The 25956-nt window shown below is 45.2% G+C and overlaps 1 protein-coding gene across 1 annotated transcript in view; it reads left to right on the top strand.

The window, feature by feature from the left end:
• Nucleotides 1-25956, top strand: part of PITPNC1 (phosphatidylinositol transfer protein cytoplasmic 1) — a 76429-nt gene that overhangs the window by 22309 nt on the left and 28164 nt on the right. The window contains exon 2 of the mRNA XM_069952066.1: nucleotides 17403-17551. Within this exon, the coding sequence (XP_069808167.1) occupies nucleotides 17403-17551 (149 nt within the window). The remainder of the gene's footprint in view (nucleotides 1-17402; nucleotides 17552-25956) is intronic.

The raw sequence follows: 25956 nt of genomic DNA, 5'->3' as shown, positions 1-25956 counted from the left end.
CTTTTGTGGTAGGGCTTCTGACAGCTTTTTCTTATTTGTCTAAACTACTTCACAGAGCGCTCACAGAGAGCCCTTACCACCCTATACTCCTGTCCCCTATTCCCATTGTACCCTTTGTAACCCCATTGTGCACCTCCGCTCAAAGAATTGACATGTCAATTCTTTGAGTGGAGAGGCGAGGATAGCAGAGGTGTGTGGGCATCCCACTGAAACAGATAGCATGCAGGATTCCGAGCGGAGTCCGCAGGCAGGGCTTCCGCTCTTAATTTCCGCCAGTTTTCCGTAGTGTGAATGGGCCCGAATGCTTCTCACAGCAGAGGGTTTGTTACATCTGTATCCAGTCCTAAGAATCCAGTGCCATCTAAACATGTGCAGCACATATCTCTCTCCTTTCCTGAGGGTTTGTTACAGTGTGGCAGAGCAGGTACAGCTACCACCTTGGGTAGATTTTAGTAATAACTTACACCTAATGCAGCTGGCACAAACATTAGCGACATTTGTTGTAGAGGAATCCCCTTAAACTCTGTAGAAAAGCTGCAAAACTTTTCATCCATTTATAGATGTGTATTCTCGGGCCTGGTAGCTGACGTCAGATCTATCAGAGGATCTCAGCTAAGTGCTCTGAACGCCCTGTAACGTGTGCGTCACTCAGAGCCCAAACCAGCGGCCCTCAGTCTGGGGCCCAACCAACAACCAACTCTGTTACCCAACAGCCGGTGACAGTCTGGGAGGGATACAAGCTGTACAGAGGAGGGAACAGTGACGATGCACAGTACCATTTCTCTTTCTGTATATATATATATATATATATATATATATATATATATATACAGTGCACAGTACCACTTCTCTTATTCTGTGTATGCGCACAGTACCATTTCTCTTTCTGTATATATATATATATATATATATATATATATATATACACACAGTGCACAGTACCACTTCTCTTATTCTGTGTATGCGCACAGTACCATTTCTCTTATTCTTTATTTATAGACCAGGGCTGTGAAGTCGGAGTCGTGGAGTCTGAGTCGGAGCTAGTTTTGGCTGGAGTCGGATTCGGAGTTTGAGTCGGAGCTAGCTTTGGCTGGAGTCTGAGTCGGAAAAAAAATGTACCGAGTCCGACTCCAGCTTTAAAAAAATCTTTAAAAAATGTAGAATTGAATTTTGATATGGATTTTACAAGTTTTGCTCATGAATATATATTATAAGCAACATTCTAATAGGACACTGGCCCTATTACATAAGGGTGGTCGGGAATATATCAGTAAAAGGACACTGGCCCTATTACATAAGGGTGGTCATGGAAAAGTTGTCGGTATGAAGATATCCTGTGTAATATAGAGGAGGAGGAGGAGAAGACATAAGTAGTATAGCAGTAACCTCTGTCCTCAGTGTGGTGTTTTCTCTCTGGAAGAGGATTGTGTGTTTTTCTTCAGTGTTCAATGGCTGCAGCTGTGTGTGTGTGTGTGCGCTATGGCTGCAGTAGACCGTGTGTGTGCTATGACTACAGCAGGGTGTGTGTGCTATGGCTGCAGTAGACTGTATGTGTGCTATGGCTGCAGCAAGCTGTGTGTGTGTGTGCACTATAGCTGCAGCAGGCTGTGTGGGTGTGGGTGTATGCTATGGCTGCAGCAGGCTGTGTGTGTGCTATGGCTGCAGCAGGCTGTGTGTGTGCGCTATAGCTGCAGCAGGCTGTGTGGGTGCGGGTGTATGCTATGGCTGCAGCAGGCTGTGTGTGTGTGCGCTTGCATGCTATTGCGTGCCCCCACAGTGACCTTCTATATTGCTATGTGTGACCCCTCTCTATATCACTATGTGTGACCCCCTCTATATCACTATGGCTGACCTCTATATTACAGGTATCTGGCATTGTTAGCAGTGTTTCTGTATGGTATGGTGAATATTTAGTTAGAAACATAGAAGACTGTCAGCAGGAAAAGATCACCTGCTCCATCTAGTCTAGTTCTGAGTTGTTCAGGACATGGAGGCTGGAGACTGGCTGCATCCACTGCACACACAGGAGAAACTGCTTTATATGTTTCCTTATTCCCTCAGAAGTCGCGCCAGGATCATGTAGGACATTAGGGAGAAGCTGCTGAGCCAGTGTGATAAATAACTCCCCTGGTATATGACCGGCCATTTATGAAGGAGCAGGAGTCGGAGTCGGTCCTGATAAAATTCAGGAGTCGGAGTTGGAGTCGGAGCTGCGGCTTACCGACTCCACAGCCCCGATATATAGACGATGCACAGTACCACTTCTCTTATTCTTTATATATATATATATATATATATATATATATATATATATATACTGTATATATATATATATATATATATATATACGATGCACAGTACCACATCTCATATTCCGTGTACACGTACAGTGCACAGTACCACTTCTCTTATTTTTTATATATGGATAATGCACAGTAGCACTTCTCTTATCCGGTGTATATGGACAGTGCACAGTAGCATTCCTCTTATTTGGTGCACATAGGCAGCGCAGAGTAGAACTCCTCTTGCTCTAGCATGTTGGCTGTATACAGAGACACCTGCACATAGTGACCCCCCCTACCCCTACCCTGGTTCTCTTGTTGTGATTAGTAGATAATAGGAGGGATATTTTGGTCTGAACCCAGTAGCCACCTGTGTTTATCTTCCATAGATGAGACAGCGACTGATGAGACGATGAAGCAGCGGGGGCTGCGGCTGCCTTTGAAGTGGGAACGCTCCCCTCCCTTCCTTTTGATGCAGTTATATAAAGGCATCTTTGCCATCTGTGAGCCATGTGTAGACGGCGGTGGCCCGAGCCATACTTCTTGGGTGTAGATAAGCAGTTTGGAGGCTGATAATTACCATCCTCATTTCCCTCAGCATTAAAAAGTCTTGATTTTTCCAAAAATAAACAGAAAGTACAGTAGATGGTGGAATTATGGGAATTTATTTATTTTTTATTCTTAGAAATAATAATTATGGATGGGAAGGTGTGGACTATAATACACATATAGCCAAACATAACTTATATGATATCAAAAATGTCTGAGGTGGTGACAGCCCACTGGTTGGCTCTATCACACTTTCCTTTTAGATGAAAAGAACCTGTGTGGGGTCTCACTCTCCCGGCGACTGTTGGCCAAGTTCAGTATGAATGGTGGGGGAAGAGAAATTTGGAAAAAAAAACCAGACGAGAAAAAGAGTCAATAAGAAGGATCAATGGAGGAGAGACTATGGCAATATGAAGGGTGCGGAGGAGAGTTTTGGGTGATAGCACTAGGCAGTACTATCAGTGACCATTTAATTCACCCAAAGTGCACGAAGGAGCGATATCGGAAGTCCTTCCTTCCTGCAGCGGTTAGGCTGTACAACCAACACCGGCCCATGCAGAGATCACTCCATAAAAAGAACTTAAATAGTCTAATTTTTTTTGGGGGGGGGGGGGTTTGTATCTTTTTTACCTTTTCTTCTCTTTGTCTACCTTAATCGTAATGCCTTTACTTTACCTTTTAGTATGTGTAATACCTATGCTGCTGTAACACACTGAATTTCCCCGTGGTGGGACTATTAAAGGATTATCTTATAAAAAGGTAATGGTGCGTTTACACAGACAGATTTATCTGCCAGATCTTTGAAGCCAAAACCAGGAACAGACTATAAACAGGGATCAGGTCATAAAGGAAAGACTGGGATCTATCCTCTTTTCAAATCCATTCCTGGCTTTGGCTTCCAAAAATTTCTGTGTAAACACACCCTAAGGAGGAGAGTCTCATTTAATATAAAGGGTAAGGAAAAGAGTCTAATTAATAATATGAAGGGTAAGGAGGAGTCTCAGGTAATAATGAAGGGTGCGGAGGAGAGTCTTGGTTATTATGAAGGGTGCGGAGGAGAGTCTTGATTATTATGAAGGGTGCGGAGGAGAGTCTTGGTTAATATAAAGGGTGGGGAGTAGGGTTGGTCCGAACCGAGTTCGGTTCGGGTTCATACGAACCCGAACTCCCGGCAATGATTCCCGCTGTCTGCCCTCTCCGTGGAGAGGGTGGATACAGCCTGAGGACCGCCTGGAAAACTGGGATACAGCCATAGCCATAGGCTGTATCCCAGTTTTCCAGGCGGTCCTCCCGCTGTATCCACCCACTACACGGAGCGGGCAGACAGCGTGAATCTGACGCCGAGCGTTCGGGTTCATACGAACCTGAACCTCGGCAGTTTCGGACCATCCCAAGTGGGGAGAAGAGTCTTGGTTAATATGAAGGGTGAGGAGGAGAGTCTTGGTTAATATAAAGGGTGGGGAGGAGAGTCTCGGTTAATATGAAGGGTGAGGAGGAGAGTCTTGGTTAATATAAAGGGTGGGGAGGAGAGTCTCGGTTAATATGAAGGGTGGGGAGGAGAGTCTTGGTTAATATGAAGGGTGCGAAGAGAGTCTTGTTTAATATGAAGGAGAGTCTTGGTAAATAACATGAAGAGTGAGGAATCTCGGATGATATGGAGGGTGCGAAGGAGAGTCTAAGGTAATATGAAGGGTGCTGAGGGTATTGGTTAATATGAAGGGTAAGGAGGAGAGTTTAAGTTAATAATATGAAGCATGAGGAGGAGCCTCGGGTAATATGAAGGGGATGAGAAGAGTCTCAGGTAATATGAAGGGTTGGGAGGAGCCTTGGGTAATATAAAGAGGAGGAGAAGAGTCTTGGGTAATATGAAGGGAAGGAGGAGTCTTGGGTCATTTGAAGGGTTCAGAGAAGTCTCAGGTAATATGAAGAGTTCAGAAGAGTCTCAGGTAATATAAAAGGTTCAGAAGATTCTCGGATATTATGAAAGATTCGTAGGAGTCTCAGGTAATATGAAGAGTGCAGAGGAATCTCAGGTAATATGAAGGGTGCAGAGGAGTCTCGTGTAATATGAAGGGTAAGGAGAAAAGACATATGATGTGTAATGATGACAGTAACTTCCACTGTGTGAAGAAGAAACACATGGTCTTGCAGATGGGTTTCTCGCTAATAAGCAGCGTGACTGTTCTTGTGCCGATGGGCTGCCACCTCTGTTACCATGTATATAAATGTCAGGAGGCTTTCCTCTGAAGGTCAGCAGATGCCTCACTCACACAGGCAGCCTTACCCCGAACTGACCCTAAATCACATCCGCCAACACCCACAGAGGGAGACAAGCTGAATACTGCGCAGAAATTCCCCCACAGTAGGGGATGTCGCCTTATGGGATTTCTTGTCTCTTGCACAGATGTAAATAGGAAAATGAGGCTGAGGGGAGGCCAGTGGAGGGGAGACCAGTGTCACGTCTACAGTACCCTGTATACATCTGCGCTGTCAGCTCTCCTCCTCTGCTCATCCATAGGACACAGCCACGTCTACCAGCGCACTGCAAGGAAACTCATTATTCTTAGGCATTTGTGAAAATGCTGAAGAGCTGCTTGACTATGTTACATCTCATACTGGAAGAGGTTGAGAGTGAGGAACAAGTACACACGGGGGTCTCTATCAAGTGACCACATCGATCATAGTGGCCCTTTCATGAAAAGATTTGCATAGACTGACATATTATTTACAGGGTAAAGCTGCAGGCAGATGAGAATATAAAGGTCTATAAGCACCACTTCTGTTATGTAATACAGACACTTATCGGGTGGTCAGATGATGAGATGGAAGATGCTCTACAATGCCAACTTCCATGCAAGTAGACTGGAAACATGCCACATGACTGCTTTCCTGATACTGATGGTGCAAGAAGATTTCAACATTGTCTTCACACCTTTTGTTATTTCTCTTGTGGACTTTTCCTACTCATGTGTCCTCTAGGGGGTTGTGACAACAGGAATGAGAGGGCCACCTGAGGATGTCAGCTATTCACTGGTGACCCAGAGCACATAGAGGAGAGAAGAGAAGCCCATAAGGACTACATCCTAATGTAACTATAAGGAGTTCAGCTGGGACCTACTAAACCAGACTTTTTTTTTACATCTCATAGGTGGCTTTGTTGGGTTCATTATGGTCCTAAATACTGGTAACACCTCTAGTTTGGCAAAACCCCTTTACTTCTATGTGGCCTCCTTATGTATACTTCTGGAGCCACTCATTGAGTCCCCTCCACTCTGATCTTGGAAGAATCCCTTTACTCCTATTTGACCTTCTTGGGTTTGGTTCTAGACTTACTTAGAGACCCTCTCTGGTCTTGCTAGGACCTCTTTATTCTTACTTGGCCTTCTTGTGTTCTGTTCTGGACACACTTGTCAACACACCCTTAGGTCTAGGTACAATATCTTTTATCATATAAACCTCTTGTGTTGAGACACGCTCATTGACATGCCTTCTGGTCTTCATTATGCTGGTACCTCTTTATGCTTATGCTGCCTTTTTGGGCTTGGCTTTGGACCAGTCAAAACTGCGCAACCCCCCACCATCGCGCTCTCACCCCCACCCTTGTGCTATTTGTGCACAACAATATGGGATTTTCTCTCGGCGGATGCTGACCTAATTTTTGATGGTAACACCTTTATGCTTATGTGGCCTTTTTGGATTAGGTCCTGGACCCACTCATTGGGCCCTCTTCTGGTATTGGTTCAGACTATTTGCTCATAAGTTTCCCCTCTTTGGTTTGATCCTGAGTCTGCTCATTGAGACCACCTGAGGTCTTGGTAGAACCTATTTGCTACTATTTAACCTTGGGTTTGGTCCGGGACCTGCTAATTGAGACCCCTGTAGTCTTGGTAGAACCTCTGTACTACTATGTTAACTTCTTTGGTTTGGCCCTAAACCCACACCTCCTCGGGTCTTAGTAGAGATCTTTGCTCTTATATGACCTTCTTGGATTTGGTTCTGGATTTACTCTTTAAGGCCCCCCTTAGGTCTTGCTAGAACCTCTATACTTCCATGTGACCCTCTTTGGTTTAGTCGTGGACCCGGTCATTGAGACCCCTCAGATCTTGAACCTGATTGCCTCCTAAATCTTTTTATTGTAGACTTAAAGGGGTTATCCAGCTTTAGAAAAAACTCTCTCCAGTTCAGTTGTGGTTTGTATTTAAAGTGACTGTACCACCAAGCCCAGGCTGAAGCACTGGAGGCGGGCCGACCCAACCTTAGTGGGAAGAAACCCCAGCCCCTCCATGACATGACTCCATTAGAATCAATGGAACCCTATCATAGAAGGGCGGTGGTTTCCTCCCACTAAGGGTGGGTCGGCCCGCCTCCAGTGCTTCAGCCTGGGCCTGGTGGTACAGTCACTTTAAGCTCCATTCACTTCAATGGAACTGACTTGCAAAACCCCACTCAAACTGTAAACAAGAGTCATGCTGTCTCTAGAAGAAAGTGGCCATTATTTTCCAACGCTGAATAAGCCCTCTAACTTCCCACCCAGAGTCACTAAAACAGGTTATGTCTAAAACCACAGCTTAGGTGGTACAATTCACTTGACAAGACTTTGGTCGCATGAGTTACATCATTTCTCTTTATGCCTGAATTTTATGTATAGCAACCATCACACCATAAGATTCTGTAACACATTCATTCATCTGGGCTCAATGTTTCAAGGCGTTTCAGGAGTCTCCATCTGGCTCCAGCCTTTTAATACATCTTGCTGTGTGTATCCCGCCAGTTGTCCCATTGGCTCATCCCTGCACTGGCGATGTGTTAATGACTTAACGCCACATGGTAACAATCACCGCCTCATATATCCCAGCACTAATCACTGCAGAGCTTCCTCACTGCCTCCACTCCCTGACAACAGATGGAGCAGCTTTTGTTTCCACCTGGATCACTGAAGGCTTAGCTAGTGGAACGCCATCCCTCCCTGTCCCTGTGAGATACAGACTATGGAAAACTTAGTATTTTTAGGGCATAAATGGGACGTTTTCTAAATTCCTGTCATTCCTAAACTCCTAGCAGTAATCTCCAGACATCTAACTTCATCATGGATTTCAAGAATGTGAACCTCTGAGTAAAACTGACAGGAAACACTGACAGGAAACCCGCTGGTTACTACGAAACGTGGAAAACACACTGTGACAATAAATTACAACATAATATTAATCTTTTTCTCTGCCGTCCCCAATAAGAATTCGGTCCCCCCTATTATAATAGACTTTCTATAATACTACCCCCTATGTACCAGAATTTAATACTGACGCCTATGTACAAGAATATAGTTACTATGCTGCTGCTCACAAGTATATAACTACTATAATTCCCTGAAGAGAAAAATAGACATGACTGCACATCCATATACTTATCACTGATGCGTCTGCTTCTCAGCACTATATTCTATTAACATCAGGAGCTAGTTACAATGTGATCAAAGGCATAAGTCCACACACCACTTCAAGGTTCCTGATTCGCATGAGTCACAAACTTAAAAAAGGCGCAGCCCAATGCAGCGACCACCATCGCAACAGCAACAGTGCCAGAGGGCGGAGTAACCCAGCAGCCCCAATACTGCTAGACATAGCCCCCCTGGGCCCCCCCCCCAAAGGACACCCAAAGAACACCATCGCAAAAATGGCCGCTGCATGGAACCGCACCACGCAGTGCAGCGAATGGAATAAACTCAATAACTACTATAATACTGCCTCCTGTCTACAAGAATATTACTACTATAATACTGCTCCTATATGCCAGAATATAACTACGGTAATACTGCCCCCTATATACAAGAATATAACTACTATAATACTGCTCCTATATACAAGAATATAACTACTATAATACTGCTCCCTATATACAAGAATATAACTACTATAATACTGCTCCTATATACAGGAATATAACTACTATAATACTGCTCCTATATACAAGAATATAACTACTATAATACTGCTCCTATATACAAGAATATAACTACGGTAATACTGCCCCCTATATACAAGAATATAACTACTATGACGCTATGTTCACACTACGTAAACTAACAGCCGTTGTCCGCGCCGCAAAACTACGGCCGTTGTTTTGAGGTTCGCTATAATGACTGCAATGCAATGTAACTACGGCCGTTGAATTCACACTACGTATCAGATAACGGCCGTTGTCTATATGGCCCCGTGAAAAATGAACATGTCAATTATTTCCGGCTGGTAATACTGCAACAACGTCCGTGGATTTCAATGCGGCCGCGAACGTAAAGCTTATATCTGCCGAATTAAACTTGATTTTGATGTAAAAAATTGTGGTTTCTCGGGCTGGGCGCAGTATTTAAAGTAAATGACCTGTTTCATCCCGTTTATAATCATGCTAGGAATCAAAATTAAATAAAATAAAAAAAGTCCGGCCGGTGAAAACAATGGCCGTTATTTTACGTACTGTGAACATAACCTAATACTCTTCCTATATACAAGAATATAACTGCTATACTACTGCTCCTATATACAAGAATATAACTACTGTAATACTGCTCCTATGTACAAGAATATAACTACTATAATACTGCTCCTATGTACAAGAATATAACTACTATAATACTGCTCCTATATACAAGAATATAACTACTATAATACTGCCCCCTATATACAAGAATATAACTACTATAATACTGCTCCTATATACAAGAATATAACTACTATAATCCAACTGGAGGAGAAGATCTGAGTTTGCACCAAAGTCTAATATCGTGTCTTGTGTACCCACGAGCTAGGACTTGTACGGTGAGGATATTAGGCTAACGGTGTGCAGCATAGGGGTGCAAATGCTTTCACTTCCCCTCCCCACTCCCGTCTATCAAGACGAAATAAACGGACATATACCGCAGCGGTTTTCTGGTGAGTGCAAGCTTCTTTGCCTCCTTTGTTGGATAACTACTATAATACTGCTCCTATATACAAGAATATAACTACTATAATAATACTCCTATATACATGAATATAACTACTATAATACTGCTCCTATATACAAGAATATAACTACTATAATACTGCTCCTATATACAAGAATATAACTACTATAATACTGCCCCTATATACAGGAATATAACTACTATAATACTGCCCCTATATACAAGAATATAACTACTATAATACTGCTCCCTATATACAAGAATATAACTACTACAATACTGCTCCTATATACAGGAATATAACTACTAGAATACTGCCCCTATATACAAGAATATAACTACTATAATACAGCTCCTATATACAAGAATATAACTACTATAATACTGCTCCTACATACAAGAATATAACTACTATAATACTGCTCCTATATACAAGACTATAACTACTATAATACTACTCCTATATACAAGAATATAACTACTATAATTCTTCTTATATATACAATAATATAACTACTATAATTCTTCTTATATATACAAGAATATAACTACTATAATACTGCTCCTATATACAAGAATATAACTACTGTAATACTGCTCCTATATACAAGAATATAACTACTATAATACTGCCTCCTACAGTATATACAAGACTATAACTACTATAATACTGCTCCTATATACAAGAATATAACTACTGTAATACAGCTCCCTATATAAGAATTGACAATACTTCTGTACTGCTCCTATATACAAGAATATAACTACTATAATACTGCTCCTATATACAAGAATATAACTACTGTAATACAGCTCCGTATATAAGAATTAACAATACTTCTGTACTGCACACATGAGGTTGTGTTGAGCAGTCGTGCTGTCTGGGTTCTCTGGGTACTTTGACCTTTCTTACAGTTCTGTTTAGTGTTTGGATGGTTAGGTCTCTGGGCTGTGGGCGCTGTACACACACTGACATGCGAACTCGGAAAAGTTTAGGCTCCAGCTGACATGGAAAGATTCTTGCAGATAACATCTGCACAAGTTTTCAGCTCGCTTCGTCACATGATATGGGGGCGGTCATGTGATTCCTGTCGTTGTGCAATAGATATCACAGTGAGGTTCTAAAGTCAGTGGAAGTGGAAATTTGAAACATTTGCTCTGGACTCTGAAAACTATATATATAGAGAGGGCTATTTATCTAATTCTGCTGACAACCAGTCTGTATGTCATGTGTGAGAGGTAGTCACAGCCCCGCCCCCTGTATGACATCACTGATATAATGACATGTGATCAGACATGAGATCCACAAACCTTATAGTACAGGCACAGCTATTCATCCATTACTGCTGACAACCAGCCTGTATATCATGTGTGATACGGCGTCTCTGACATCTTCGTGTGTCTCAGCACAGTGTCACTTTCCGTCACTATTGTGATGTAATAGCTCATTTGACCACCTTCACCCAGTTCCTCAGACAGGACTTTCCCTGCGAGATGCTGAGCTTTCATTTTAGGGTCAATTCCCTCATTATTGTTTTACATAAGTACATAACTTACATAAGAGCAACACCGTCCACCGATGTAGGGAGCAAAGATGTGCTTTAGTGTAGGGAACATAGCTGTCCTGCTGTGTAGGGAGTAATATCTATCACGGGTGTAGAGAGCGAGGCTGTCCTCCATTGTAGGGAGTAATGCCATCCTCCAGTGTAGAGAGCATGGCTGCCTCCCCCCCACCCCGCAGTAGGGAGTGAGGCCCTCTTCTGGTGTAGGGACCGAGCCAAAATTTTTCGATGTGTGGAGCGAGGCCATCTTCCAGTGTAGTGAGCGAGGCCGCCCTAAGTGGTACAGGGCAAGGCTGTCTAGTTGTAGGATGTGAGGCTGTTCTTGGTTGTAGGGAGCAAATCAGTGCTCTGGTGTATGGAGTGTGGGCTGTTCTCTGGTGTATGTAGCGTGGCTGTTCTCCAGTGTAAGAAGACAGGCCGTCCTCTCATGTAGAGAACAAGGTGTTCTCCAGTGTATGGAACGAGGCCATCCTCAGTTCTAGGGAGCAAGGCTGTCTTCCAATGTATGGAACAAGGTCGTCCTCAGTTCTAGAAAGTGAATCCGTCCTCAGGGTAGGGAACAAGGTTGTCCTCAGTTCTAGAGAGTGAGGCCATCTTCAGGGCAGGAAACAAGGCCGTCCTTGGTTGTAGGAAGCAAAACTGTCCTCTGGTGTATAGAGATTAGACTGTTGTCCTCTGGTGTAGGGAGCGAGGCCATCCTCCAGTTTAGGCCATCCTCCGGTGTACGGAGTGAAGCCATCCTCCGGTGTAGGGATTGAGGCCATCCTCTGGTGTAGGGAGCAAGGCCATCCTTCAGTGTAGAGAATGAGGCCATCCTCTGGTGTAGAGAATGAGGCCATCCTCTGGTGTAAGGAGTGAGGCCATCCTCTGGTGTAGGAAGTGAGGCCATCCTCTGGTGTAGGGAGTGAGGCCATCCTCTGGTGTAGGGAGTGAGGCCATCCTCTGGTGTAGAGAATGAGGCCATCCTCTGGTGTAGGAAGTGAGGCCATCCTCTGGTGTAGGGAGTGAGGCCATCCTCTGGTGTAGGGAGTGAGGCCATCCTCTGGTGTAGAGAATGAGGCCATCCTCTGGTGTAGAGAATGAGGCCATCCTCTGGTGTAGAGAATGAGGCCATCCTTTGGTTTAGAGAATGAGGCCATCCTCTGGTGTAGGGAGTGAGGCCATCCTCTGGTGTAGAGAATGAGGCCATCCTCTGGTGTAGAGAATGAGGCCATCCTCTGGTGTAGAGAATGAGGCCATCCTCTGGTGTAGGGATTGAGGCCATCCTCTGGTGTAGAGAGTGAGGCCATCCTCCTGTGTGTAGGGAGTAAGGCCATCCTCTGGTGTAGAGAGTGAGGCCATCCTCCTGTGTGTAGGGAGTAAGGCCATCCTCTGGTGTAGCGAGTGAGGCCATCCTCTGGTGTAGAGATATGACCATCTTCTGGTGTAGAGAGTGAGGCCATCCTCCTGTGTGTAGGGAGTAAGGCCATCCTCTGGTGTAGAGAGTGAGGCCATCCTCTGGTGTAGAGATATGGTCATCTTCCGGTGTAGAGAGTGAGGCCATCCTCCTGTGTGTAGGGAGTGAGGCCATCCTCTGGTGGAGTGATATGGCCATCTTCCGGTGTAGAGAGTGAGGCCATCCTCCTGTGTATAGGGAGTGAGGCCATCCTCTGGTGTAGGGAGTGAGGCCATCCTCTGGTGTAGGGAGTGAGGCCATCCTCTGGTGTAGGGAGTGAGGCCATCCTCTGGTGTAGGGAGTGAGGCCATCCTCCTTTGTGTAGGGATTAAGGCCATCCTCTGGTGTAGGGAGTGTTTCCTTGCAGTCAGGATGCCTCAAGGTTCTCCGCCATAGAACTACATGGTAAATGTGACATTCCGCAGGAAGGCGATTTGCCATTCACGTTTATGGGACCTCAGTAACTCCTGGCTTTGTCCATCGTGCTTATGTTGTGTATATACTGTGGTTGAGTTTGAAAGCCGGTCTTATATAGAAGATACTCTGTACTACTGATTGTCGACCCGTTGCCTAGCGACACAAGGTCATCAGAGGATTGCAGCATCTGTAGGTAATGTATCTGTATGTCCCTATAATGGAAGCCCTCCTGTATATGGAGGTGGTAATATGTCACCCCACCCCCCACCGTCCTCTGCCGTCCTGATTCATAGCGCCATTTTCAGCTGACTCAGGACAGGGCTTCCCATCATTCTTATCCTGTCAGCCCGCCATCTGCATTCTTATAGATTTCCAGATCACAGGAGGCAAAAAGATCGATATGTGACTGCCGCGTGTCACACCTGAGATATGGCCGCAATTCCAGGGGTGGACAGCACGGTGTTACACGCTTTTATTAAGTGCTGTCCGATAAGCATTCTGATGGGTTAACTCTTTAAATGCTGAAAATATCTCTGCACGGCAAGTCTAGTAGATTTTCATCTGTTCCTGGGAAAGCTGAGTGAAAACCAGTATGGCTGCCATTACCACTCAGACGTTACTGTGCAGTAACATTAGACGGAGACACCAAACCTATCCTGTAACATTTCTCACGAATACTCTATAATAATGAGTAATCAAATATAATAAGTACTGCTTCTGAGAGTGTGCTATAGAGATATAGTGTGCTATAGAGATATAGTGAATACAGGAGGACGCATTTCGGCATATAGCCTTCATCGCCTGATGAAGGCTATATGCCAAAATGCGTCCTCCTGTACTTGATGATGTTTTGCACATAATAAAACTAGCATAACTTCACTAGGTGAGTGCCGGGATCTACTTATTCACTACGTCTGGGACGCCATCCCGCCACGAGCACCACCACCACAGAAGTGCCGTCTCCTCCACAATACAAGACCATCTATAGAGATATAGGGGAGCAGTATCCTCTCTCTTCTGAGGGTATGCTATAGAGATATAGGGGAGCAGAATCCTCTCTTCTGAGGGTATGCTATAGAGATATAGGGGAACAGGATCCTCTATTCTGAGCGTGTGCTATAGAGATATAGGGGAGCAGTATCCTCTCTTCTGAGGGTGTGCGATAGAGATATAGGGGAGCAGGATCCTCTCTTCTGAGCGTGTGCTATAGAGATATAGGGGAGCAGAATCCTCTCTTCTGAGGGTATGCTATAGAGATATAGGGGAGCAGTATCCCCTCTTCTGAGGGTATGCTATAGAGATATAGGGGAGCAGGATCCTCTCTTCTGAGGGTATGCTATAGAGATATAGGGGAGCAGTATCCTCTCTTCTGAGGGTATGCTATAGAGATATAGGGGGGCAGTATCCTCTCTTCTGAGGGTGTGCAATAGAGATATAGGGGAGCAGGATCCTCTCTTCTGAGCGTGTGCTATAGAGATATAGGGGGCAGGATCCTCTCTTCTGAGGGTGTGCGATAGAGATATAGGGGAGCAGGATCCTCTCTTCTGAGGGTATGCTATAGAGATATAGGGGAGCAGTATCCTCTCTTCTGAGGGTGTGCGATAGAGATATAGGGATCAGGATCCTCTCTTCTGATGGTGTGCTATAGAGATATAGGGGAGCAGGATCTCCTCTTCTGAGGGTATGCTATAGAGATATAGGGATCAGGATCCTCTCTTCTAAAGGGTGTGCTATAGAGATATAGGGGAGCAGTATCCTCTCTTCTGAGCATGTGCTTTAGAGATATAGGGGAGCAGGATCCTCTCTTCTGAGGGTGTGCTATAGAGATATAGGGGAGCAGGATCCTCTCTTCTGAGCGTGTGCTTCAGAGATATAGAGGAGCAGGATCCTCTCTTCTGAGGGTGTGCTATAGAGATATAGGGGAGCAGGATCTCCTCTTCTGAGGGTGTGCTATAGAGATATAGGGGAGCGGGATCTCCTCTTCTGATGGTGTGCTATAGAGATATAGGGGAGCAGAATCCTCTCTTCTGAGGGTGTGCCATAGATATATAGCAGGATCCTCTCTTCTGAGGGTGTGCGATAGAGATATAGGGAGCAGGATCTCCTCTTCTGAGGGTATGCTATAGAGATATAGGGGAGCGGGATCTCCTCTTCTGATGGTGTGCTATAGAGATATAGGGGAGCAGAATCCTCTCTTCTGAGGGTGTGCCATAGATATATAGCAGGATCCTCTCTTCTGAGGGTGTGCGATAGAGATATAGGGAGCAGGATCTCCTCTTCTGAGGGTATGCTATAGAGATATAGGGGAGCAGTATCCTCTCTTCTGAGGGTGTGCTATAGAGATATAGGGGAGCAGTATCCTCTTTTCTGAGGGTATGCTATAGAGATATAGGGGAGCAGGATCCTCTCTTGTAAGGGTGTGTATAGGGATGTAGAGAGCAGGATCCTCCCTTTTGAGAGTGTGTTATCGAGATATAGGGAGCAGAATCCTCTCTTCTGAGGGTGTGCGATAGAGATATAGGGGAGCAGGATCCTCTCTTCTGAGGGTGTGCTTTAGAGATATAGGGGGCAGGATCTCCTCTTCTGAGGGTGTGCTATAAAGATATTTGGGAGCAGGATCCTTTCTTCTGAGGGTGTGCTATAGAGATAAAGAGGTCCGTTACCGCTGATAATTATCATCCCATGGAATAGGAGGCAACGATCAGCTGACATCGTTCATGTCGGCTGATCATTGAAGTCGTTTAGTCTTTTATTTTTCAACATGTTGAAAGACAAACAACTTATATAGCAACGATTTGCTGCCGCCGCTCCGTGGAGTAGGAGCGGCGGCAACAGACCACCGCTATATCCTATGGGCTGCACGGACAATCACCCTCAGCCCTCCCCGGACTCACCCGCTCGCTGCAGCCGCGTGTAATAGCGGCGGCAGCGAGCGGGGAACGAGGAGCAAACGAGCTCTGACAGTGCTCGTTTGCTCCTCAGAGTCGGGCCGTGGAATAGGGGCTTAAAGATCCTCTCTTCTAAAGGGTGTGCTATAGAGATATGGAGGAGCAGAATGGTTGGTGTATGCTGCGTTCTCTGGAGCCCATGTCATCTGCCCCTTTGGTCTGCATGTGTTTTTGTGTCTGGACAGTAGAGGTTTATAGACATTATACTGAGTCCTCTGATAGAGTCGACTTCACCTATAATAACTATAGTAAAATGAGTCTTCTGTGTATAAGCACATGAGGCAGAGCAGATGCCTCAGGGCCCAGGTTTGTGTGATGAATGGAGTCACGAGTCAGCCATGCTCGCTCTGCGCTATTCATCATCATAGAAGCAGAGCTCCATGAGGCCTGAGAGGTCTGGATGGTGTGTGCCCAATTACCCCAGTCACCCTTCCCCTTCCACCAGAATAACAGGGGATGGCGCTTTCTTCCAGAACAAGTGTATTCATGAAGCTTTAGAAGCATCTGACTGATGACTGCTCTACTTTCCATCTAATTTGACCCCCTTTTAATGAGATACTGGACAGACATGTTCGGTGCCAGGGCTAATACTTAGGGGAGGCGGCCATTGACTTTTATCCAATATTCTTGCCCATTCAATGTAGTGCCTGATGACTGGACCACCCAGGCACCATAGGATCTGCTTGTAAGCTACTTTAGTGCCAGCAGGGAAGGAGTTTGGATCACTCCTTGGGGGTGGTCCCAGGACAGAGCTTATGGTGCGTTTACACAGAAAGATTATCTGACAGATTATCTGCCAAAGATTTAAAGCCAAATCCAGGAGTGGATTTGAAAAGAGGAGAAATCTCAGGCTTTCCTATTGACCTGATATTTGTTTATAGTCCGTTCCTGGCTTTGGCTTCAAATCTTTGGCAGATAATCTGTCAGATAATCTTTCTGTGTAAACGCACCATTAAATGCCCCATGATGTGGAATACAGCCGTGTAATGGTAAGGGCTGTGGTTGTTGATGGGAGTGATGTGGGAGTAACAATTAACAGGGACATAGAACGGTATAAGAAGTTTCCCTTATTTGACATTACAGTGGGCACCACAGCCCCCTGAGCATTGCCTGTCCCCCTCTATATCAAGTTCACTACAACTGTTGGGAGATGTAAGAATAATCTGTAGGTGGCCCCACACCCCTAAATCCAGTAATGGTGGTATGTTGGGGTATTAGGGAGACCCTGCTCCTCCTCCCTCAATGTCTGAATCCTTTTCTCCCCTCTTACAGTACAGAATCGGACAACTCTACATGATCAGCAAGCACAGCCACGAGCAGAGCGACCGCGGAGAAGGTGTGGAAGTCGTGCAGAACGAGCCCTACGAGGACCCGGTGCACGGCCCCGGCCAGCTCACCGAGAAGAGAGTGTATCTGAACAGGTACAGAGTCTAGAGTGTGTGATAACAGAGAGCAATAGCCTTCAGCAATGATAGAGAGCAACAGCAAGCAGCAGTGACAGCACCAGACATGTACAGAGTGTGTGACAACAGAGAGCAATAGTATGCAAAAATGACAGCACCGGACATGTACAGAGCCCAGAGTGTGTGACAACAGAGAGCAATAGCATGCAGCAATGATAACAGAGAGCAATAGCCTGCAACAATGACAGCACCGGACATGTACAGAGCCCAGAGTGTGTGACAACAGAGAGCAATAGCATGCAGCAATGATAACAGAGAGCAATAGCCTGCAACAATGACAACACCGGACATGTACAGAGCCCAGAGTGTGTGACAACAGAGAGCAAAAGTATGCAGCAATGATAACAGAGAGCAATAGCCTGCAACAATGACAACACCGAACATGTACAGAGCCCAGAGTGTGTGACAACAGAGAGCAAAAGCATGCAGCAATGATAACAGAGAGCAATAGCCTGCAACAATGACAACACCGGACATGTACAGAGCCCAGAGTGTGTGACAACAGAGAGCAATAGCATGCAGCAATGATAACAGAGAGCAATAGCCTGCAACAATGACAACACCAGACATGTTCAGCATCAGGTTTCAATAAAAGTGAAACGTTCTTGTGATGTGACTGGACACAGTCATATCTGTTATATTATAACAGTCCTGTATAATTGAATCCACCTCTAATAATGAGCCTGATACACTGTAACAAACCCTCAATACTGGAGACTGAGTTTAGGCCCCAGAGGTTTGTTTATACTGTTACAGTGCAACAAACTCTCAGCTGTGAGAGTCCTAGAGAGAGCTGTCTCAGCTGTTTGTCCTAGATTACCCTTGGTTGTTCAGTACAAGTAATATGTTCTGGGGTCCCCAGAGGACTGTCCAGCCTGTATACACTGTACCAGACCCTCATGGTTCAGGGTGACCTTTGCTTTAGCAGCTGGGGGAGATGTGAGTGCTGCAGGGCATTGCACTCCCTCTGTAAGCATCTGCAGAGCATTCCACCCCCTCTGTAATTAGCTGCAGCTTGGCATTGTGGACACCGTGGTGCTGATACAGCAGAGCTGTGCTATTAACGGGGGTATGGGGGTGACCCTCAGGGGTGTCGCACATGACAGGTCCAGGGAGATGATGGATATAAGGATACTCAGAACCATTCCCTGGGGGTCGCACTTGTCCCTCTACGTTTTCTTCTAAGAAGTAGAATCGCTGAGTCCAAGGTTCTGGAATCATTACATCTTCTAGAATGGTGGGGTATGGGGGGCTTCTATGATCTCTAGACTGCGACCGCTGCACATATGTCGCCTCACATTAAATCTGCATCCAACTCTTTGTGACCGAGCACAGCGAAATATTACAGCACAGCTAACTGCGGAGCCGCGTGTTTACATCTGAGATACAGAGAACCAGCTGCATCTCCATCTGCCACCATCCTCAAACTTCCTGCAAATGTTGTATAAACCCCTCTGTATGGAGAAGAGTATACAGATAACTCATGTGTCATAAGAGTCTGTACCCCGCTCCTTGTAAGAACCCCAACAAACATCAATATCCAGCAAGGGATGTTACCCTACTATACATATATGTATACATACATACAAACACACACACACAGTATATACAAATATCCCAAAGTTTGGGATATTTGTCTTGCGGGTAAGATTTATGCAAAAAGGTATAAAGTCCCGGCTCCAGAGATAGTATATCATGGTGTGCACACGTGAAAAGAAATCCTCCTGTGTGCAATCTAGGTGTTGCATGGTCTGTTAGTATATACTATATACCTTTCCTGCAAGGCCCTAGAGGCTGCAACACCACTAAGCAATAGACACTACAAACTAAACCACACATGAAGATCAAGGAGATCTCCAAACAAGTCAGGGACAAAGTTGTTGAGAAGTACAAATCAAGGTTGCGTTATAAAAAAAAATCCAAATCTCTGATGATCCCCCAGAGCACAGTCTGATCTTTTATTATCATGTGGAAAAAACATGGTACCACAACAAATCTGCCAAGAGGGGGCACCCACCAAAACTCTCAGATTGGTTGAGGAGGGCATTAATTGGAGAGAGGCTGCACAGAGACCAAAAGTAACCCTAAAGGAGCTGCAGAGTTCCCAAGCAGAGACTGGAGTATCTGTCCATGCAACCACAATAACCTATACAATCCATAAGCAGAGAATGGTGGATATGTCCATACAACTGCAATAACCTATACAATCCATAAGCAGAGACTGGGGGATCTGTCCATACAACTGCAATAACCTATACAATCCATAAGCAGAGACTGGGGGATCTGTCCATACCTCCACAATAACCTGTACACTTCATAAAGCAGAGACTGGGGGATATGTCCATACCTCCACAATAACCTGTACACTTCATAAAGCACAGACTGGAGTATTTCTTCATACAACCACAATAACCAATACACTTCATAAAGCAGAGACTGGGGGATATGTCCATATGACCACAATAACCTTCACACTTCATAAAGTAGAGACTGGAGTATCTGTCCATACAACCACAATAACCTATACACTCCATAAAGCAGAGACTGGGGGATATGTCCATACAACCACAATAACCTATACACTCCATAAAGCAGAGACTGGGGGATATGTCCATACAACCACAATAACCTATACACTCCATAAAGCAGAGACTGGGGGATATGTCCATACAACCACAATAACCTTCACACTTCATAAAGCACAGACTGGAGTATCTCTCCATATGACCACAATAACCAATACACTTCATAAAGCAGAGACTGGAGTATCTGTCCATACAACCACAATAACCTATACACTCCATAAAGCAGAGACTGGGGGATGTGTCCATACGACCACAATCACCTTCACACTCCATAAAGCAGAGACTCTAGATTCTGTCCATACCTCCACTATAAGCCGAACACTCCATTGAGCTGGGCTTTATGGAAAAGTAGCCAGTTTTTGAGTTTTGAGGGGTGGCCCTCAGGTCATTAAGGTTCTGGGGTACAGGGTACACTACCACCACTAGACACACCTGCCCTTTACACTGTAAAACCACCACCACTAGACACACCTGCCCTGTACACTGTAACACCACCACGAGACACACCTGCTTTGTATGCTGTAAGGGCCCTATTACATCAAAAGATGTCTGACAGATTATCTGACTACGGAGCTACAAACAGAAAACAGGTCGTAAAGATAAGACTGAGATTTCTCCTTTTTACAAATCCATTCCTGGCTTTGGCTTAAAAAATCTATAAGATAATCTGTCAGAAATCGTTTGGTGTAATAGGGCCTTAACATCACCACTAGACACACCTGCTCCGTACATTGTAACACCACCCCCACAATACAAACCAGCCCTGTACACTGTAACACCACCACCACTAGACACACCTGCCCTGTACACTGTAACACCACCACCACTAGACACACCTGCCCTGTACACTGTAACACCACCACCACTAGACACACCTGCCCTGTACACTGTAACACCACCACCACTAGACACACCTGCCCTGTACACTGTAACACCATCACCACTAGACACACCTGCCCTGTACACTGTAACACCACCACCACTAGACACACCTGCCCTGTACACTGTAACACCACCACCACTAGACACACCTGCCCTGTACACTGTAACACCATCACCTCTAGACACACCTGCCCTGCACACTGTAACACCACCACCACTAGACACACCTGCCCTGTACACTGTAACACCACCACCACTAGACACACCTGCCCTGTACACTGTAACACCATCACCACTAGACACACCTGCCCTGTACACTGTAACACCACCACCACTAGACACACCTGCTCTGTACATTGTAACACCACCACTAGACACACCTGCCCTATACACTGTAACACCACCACCACTAGACACACCTGCCCTGTACACTGTAACACCACCACCACTAGACACACCTGCCCTGTACACTGTAACACCACCACCACTAGACACACCTGCCCTGTACACTGTAACACCATCACCTCTAGACACACCTGCCCTGTACACTGTAACACCACCAGTAGACACACCTGCCCTGTACACTGTAACACCACCAGTAGACACACCTGCCCTGTATGCTGTAAGGGCCCTATTACATCAAAAGATGTCTGACAGATTATCTGACTACGGAGCTACAAACAGAAAACAGGTCGTAAAGATAAGACTGAGATTTCTCCTCTTTACAAATCCATTCCTGGCTTTGGCTTAAAAAATCTATAAGATAATCTGTCAGAAATCGTTTGGTGTAATAGGGCCTTAACACCACCACTAGACACACCTGCTCCGTACATTGTAACACCACCCCCACAATACAAACCAGCCCTGTACACTGTAACACCACCACTACTAGACACACCTGCCCTGTACACTGTAACACCACCACCACTAGACACACCTGCCCTGTACACTGTAACACCATCACCACTAGACACACCTGCCCTGTACACTGTAACACCACCACCACTAGACACACCTGCCCTGTACACTGTAACACCACCACCACTAGACACACCTGCCCTGTACACTGTAACACCACCACCACTAGACACACCTGCCCTGTACACTGTAACACCATCACCACTAGACACACCTGCCCTGTACACTGTAACACCACCACCACTAGACACACCTGCCCTGTACATTGTAACACCACCACCACTAGACACACCTGCCCTGTACACTGTAACACCACCACCACTAGACACACCTGCCCTGTACTCTGTAACAACACCACCACCACTAGACACACCTGCTCTGTACACTGTAACACCACCACCACTAGACTCACCTGCCCTGTACTCTGTAACACCACCACCACTAGACACACCTGCCCCATACACAGTAACCCCACAATACAAACCAGCCCTTTACACTGTAACACCACTACCAGGCACACCTGCCCACACTTTAACACCACCACCACTATCATCGTTGGAGGCCATAATTTTGCTTGCCGTGAGTAGAATTTCTTTAGGGAACTGCTCTGAGGCTGCTGGTCCCTCGTCCAGTGTATGGACAGTGCTCTGCTCTCATATGGGGGAACCTGCTAATTCCACTCCCAGAATAACTCAACTCCAATCCAAATGCAAACCCAAATAAACACAAACAACATTCTTTTTTAACTTGCTTTATGGACAACTGTTGCAAGAAAACAAACACTTGCGAAGAAGAGTCCATGAAATGTAATGAAAATAGGTCCACATTCTGCTAACTCAGAAGACAGTTTTTTAATCAGGTACACATTAAAAAACTGTCTTCTGAGTTAGCAGAATGTGGACCTATTTTCATTACATTTCATGGACTCTTCTTCTTCGTTATAACTTTCTAAATCTAAATCAACAGTAGATGTGAAATAAAGCAAGTTTGCAATTTACATTCATTATTGTTTTTGTTGTTATGCAGTAAAACAAAGCTGAACTTACCAGAAATCCAGGTCCAGTCTCCTGAAGGCAAATTTTCTGACTTGTGCTCGTTGAAAAAGACAGACTAAACACAGGAATTCTGGTCAGTACAGAGAGTCACAGCTCAATGTGTCCATCAATCACATGACTGCTTCTCTCTGTGAGCTCTCAGATGGCCTGGGAAACACTGGACTTCCTGTTTTCTGACTGTTTCATGTTTTTTTTTTTTTTTTAATGTCAAAAACAGGAAGTGCAGGTTTTTTCATGATAACTAAAAAAAAAAAAAAGAATGTAAATTGCAGTTTTGCTGTATATCACATCTACTGTTGGTTTAGATTTTGAAAGTTATGACAACAGTGACACTTTAAGTTGCATAAATAACAGTTATCAGTCAAATAGAGAAAACAAATAAAGCTAAAAAGGTTGGTACACAGTTACAAATAATGCATCAACTCATCCCAGGGGCCTCAGTATCCGTCTTGTAACAATTCCTTTATAGGGCATGGTGAGAAACATTCCAGATATTCAAAATTTTAGAGATTTTTTGGGGGCAACCTCTATTTTGATATATCACCTATTCAAAAGGTGCAGCAGCATTGACCAACCGTTTCCACATCACCAGTGTGGGTAGATCATCAGCCATCTATTTCTAAACTATAGTTTTGCATGCCAAGAATAGTGTTTCCCTTAAGAATATACGTGTGTGTGGCTGCCAGTGTTCCTCTACAAGCAGGCATATCTCCAAACTCAACCGGACTGGAATTCCCAGTAGGGACGTTAAAAAGTCGGTGACCTCCTTCCAAAAGGAGTAAACTAGCGGGCAGGACCACATTCAATGAACGAAATCAGTGTCCGTTTTTCGTCATCGCAGACATTGTGGTGCATGCGAAATAATCTCAGCGGAGTCATGTAGGATTGGTGGATAATATGCAACTGGATCAATTTATTATTAGTGGCCGGGGAGACATGTAAATGTGATTCCATAATCTCCTCCTAATTCTTATTATCAAGTGCTGATAGAGATTGTGCCCACTTGTCTCACTTTGGCAGAGGGTTGTCAGCCATGGTCTCCTAGAGAAGATGAGTATAGAGGGTGGACAGTACACTCTGAGGACTCTGTGACTTAAGTACCCTGATCGGTGGGTACATTGAGATCTTTTATCAGGGACTTCCGACTCCGACTTCTTCATATATGGCCACCATGGGAGTTATTTATCACACTGGTGTAAAGTATATCTGGCTCAGCAGCTTCTCCCTAATGTCCTGGGGCGACTTCTGATAAGGAAAAATAGGGAAAAATATAAAGCAGTGTGTGTGCAGTGGATGCAGCCAGTCTCCAGCCTTTATGTCCTGAACAACTCACAACTAGGCTAGATGAAGCAGGTGGTCTTTTTTTGCTGACAATTTTCTCTGTTTCTAACTAAATACTCACCATCCTGCTGCATCCATAGCACGCGCGCACACACACACACACACACAGCCTGCTTCAGCCGAAGCACACTGAAGAAAATCCCTCAATCTTCTCCCAGACAGAAAACACCACATTGAGGACAGAGGTTACTGCTACACTACTTATGGCTTCTCCTCCTCCTTCTGTATAGTACTCCAGGGAAAGAAAACCTGTTGCCAAGGGGTGCCTTCCATTGAGGAGATCACCAAACCACCCTGATATGTAGCCCCTTCAGTCCCACTCGGTTGTGAGTATTGGAACATAAATAGGGAAATACCAGGGTGGCCCCTTTTGTGTCAAAGTCTAACTCTGTGGCGAGTATTGCAACATAACAAGGGATTACCAAAGCCAGGCATCCATCCACCGACAGCTGTTTCAGGTTATTTGCCCCTCGTCAGTGTGGAGTAGAATTCTGGCTAATGGGGGCAATGAAAAGTAGGCCAACAAAACAGAATCATTGAGCTCAGGGAGATCAGTGAAAAAAGTCCAATGAAGTACTAACTCAATAGTCTCCATTGATATACTGCCCCCTATAAATTTAAATATGCAAAAAAAGGGAGCCTCAGTTGCGAGTCTCAAAACAGGAAAAGCCAGATATCTCTCCAGGATATTCCCATGTTTAGAGGCTCGCAACTGAGGCTCCACTGACCCCTTTTTTGCCTATCTCTCCCTCAGCAGTCATTTTACTTAACCTCTTAAGGACATATGACGTACCGATACGTCATATGTCCTCATTAGCACTTCAAAGCGGGGCCGCGCGGCGGCCCCGCTTTGAAGCGCCGCGGTCCCGGGTGCCGCGTGTAGCCCGGAACCGCCGCTATTAGCGGGCACGGTCTGATCGCCGTGCCCGCTAATTAGCTAATCGGAGGCAGCTGCCTCCGATTACCGGAGGCAACCTTTCCCTGGTGTCTAGTGGGGGAGATCGCTCCTCCGGGACGTTGTCCCGGAGGAGCGATCTCCGTTACTGATGCCGGCCGGGGACTCATCCAAGATGGCGCCGTCCCCGGCTCGGCACTCGTTTACTTCCGGCTGCAGCAGCCGGAAGTAAACGAGTGCCTATCTCATTGATCTCTGCAGCATATCTATGCTGCAGAGATCTCAATGAGAGATCAAAGTATATATACTAGAAGTCCCCCAGGGGGGCTTCTAGTATAAGTGTAAAAAAAAAAAAAGTTTTGTTTATAGTAAAAAGCCCCCTCCCCCAATAAAAGTCTGAATCACCCCCCTTTTCCCAGGTTTTAAATAAAAGTAAACAAATAAATAAATAAACAAACATGTTTGCTATCGCCGCGTGCGTAATCGCCTGAACTATTAATTAATCACATTCCTGATCTCGTACGGTAAACGGCGTCAGCGCAAAAAAAACCAAAGTGCAAAATTGCGCATTTTTGGTCGCATCAAATCCAGAAAAAATGTAATAAATAGCGATCAAAAAGTTGTATATGCGCAATCAAGGTACCGATAGAAAGATCACATCATGGCGCAAAAAATGACACCTGACAC

This window comes from Dendropsophus ebraccatus, chromosome 14 (assembly GCF_027789765.1).
Source record: "Dendropsophus ebraccatus isolate aDenEbr1 chromosome 14, aDenEbr1.pat, whole genome shotgun sequence".
Taxonomy (NCBI): domain Eukaryota; kingdom Metazoa; phylum Chordata; class Amphibia; order Anura; family Hylidae; genus Dendropsophus; species Dendropsophus ebraccatus.
The sequence above is the reverse complement of the archived record's forward strand: the minus strand, read 5'-3'. Positions and strand labels throughout refer to the sequence as shown.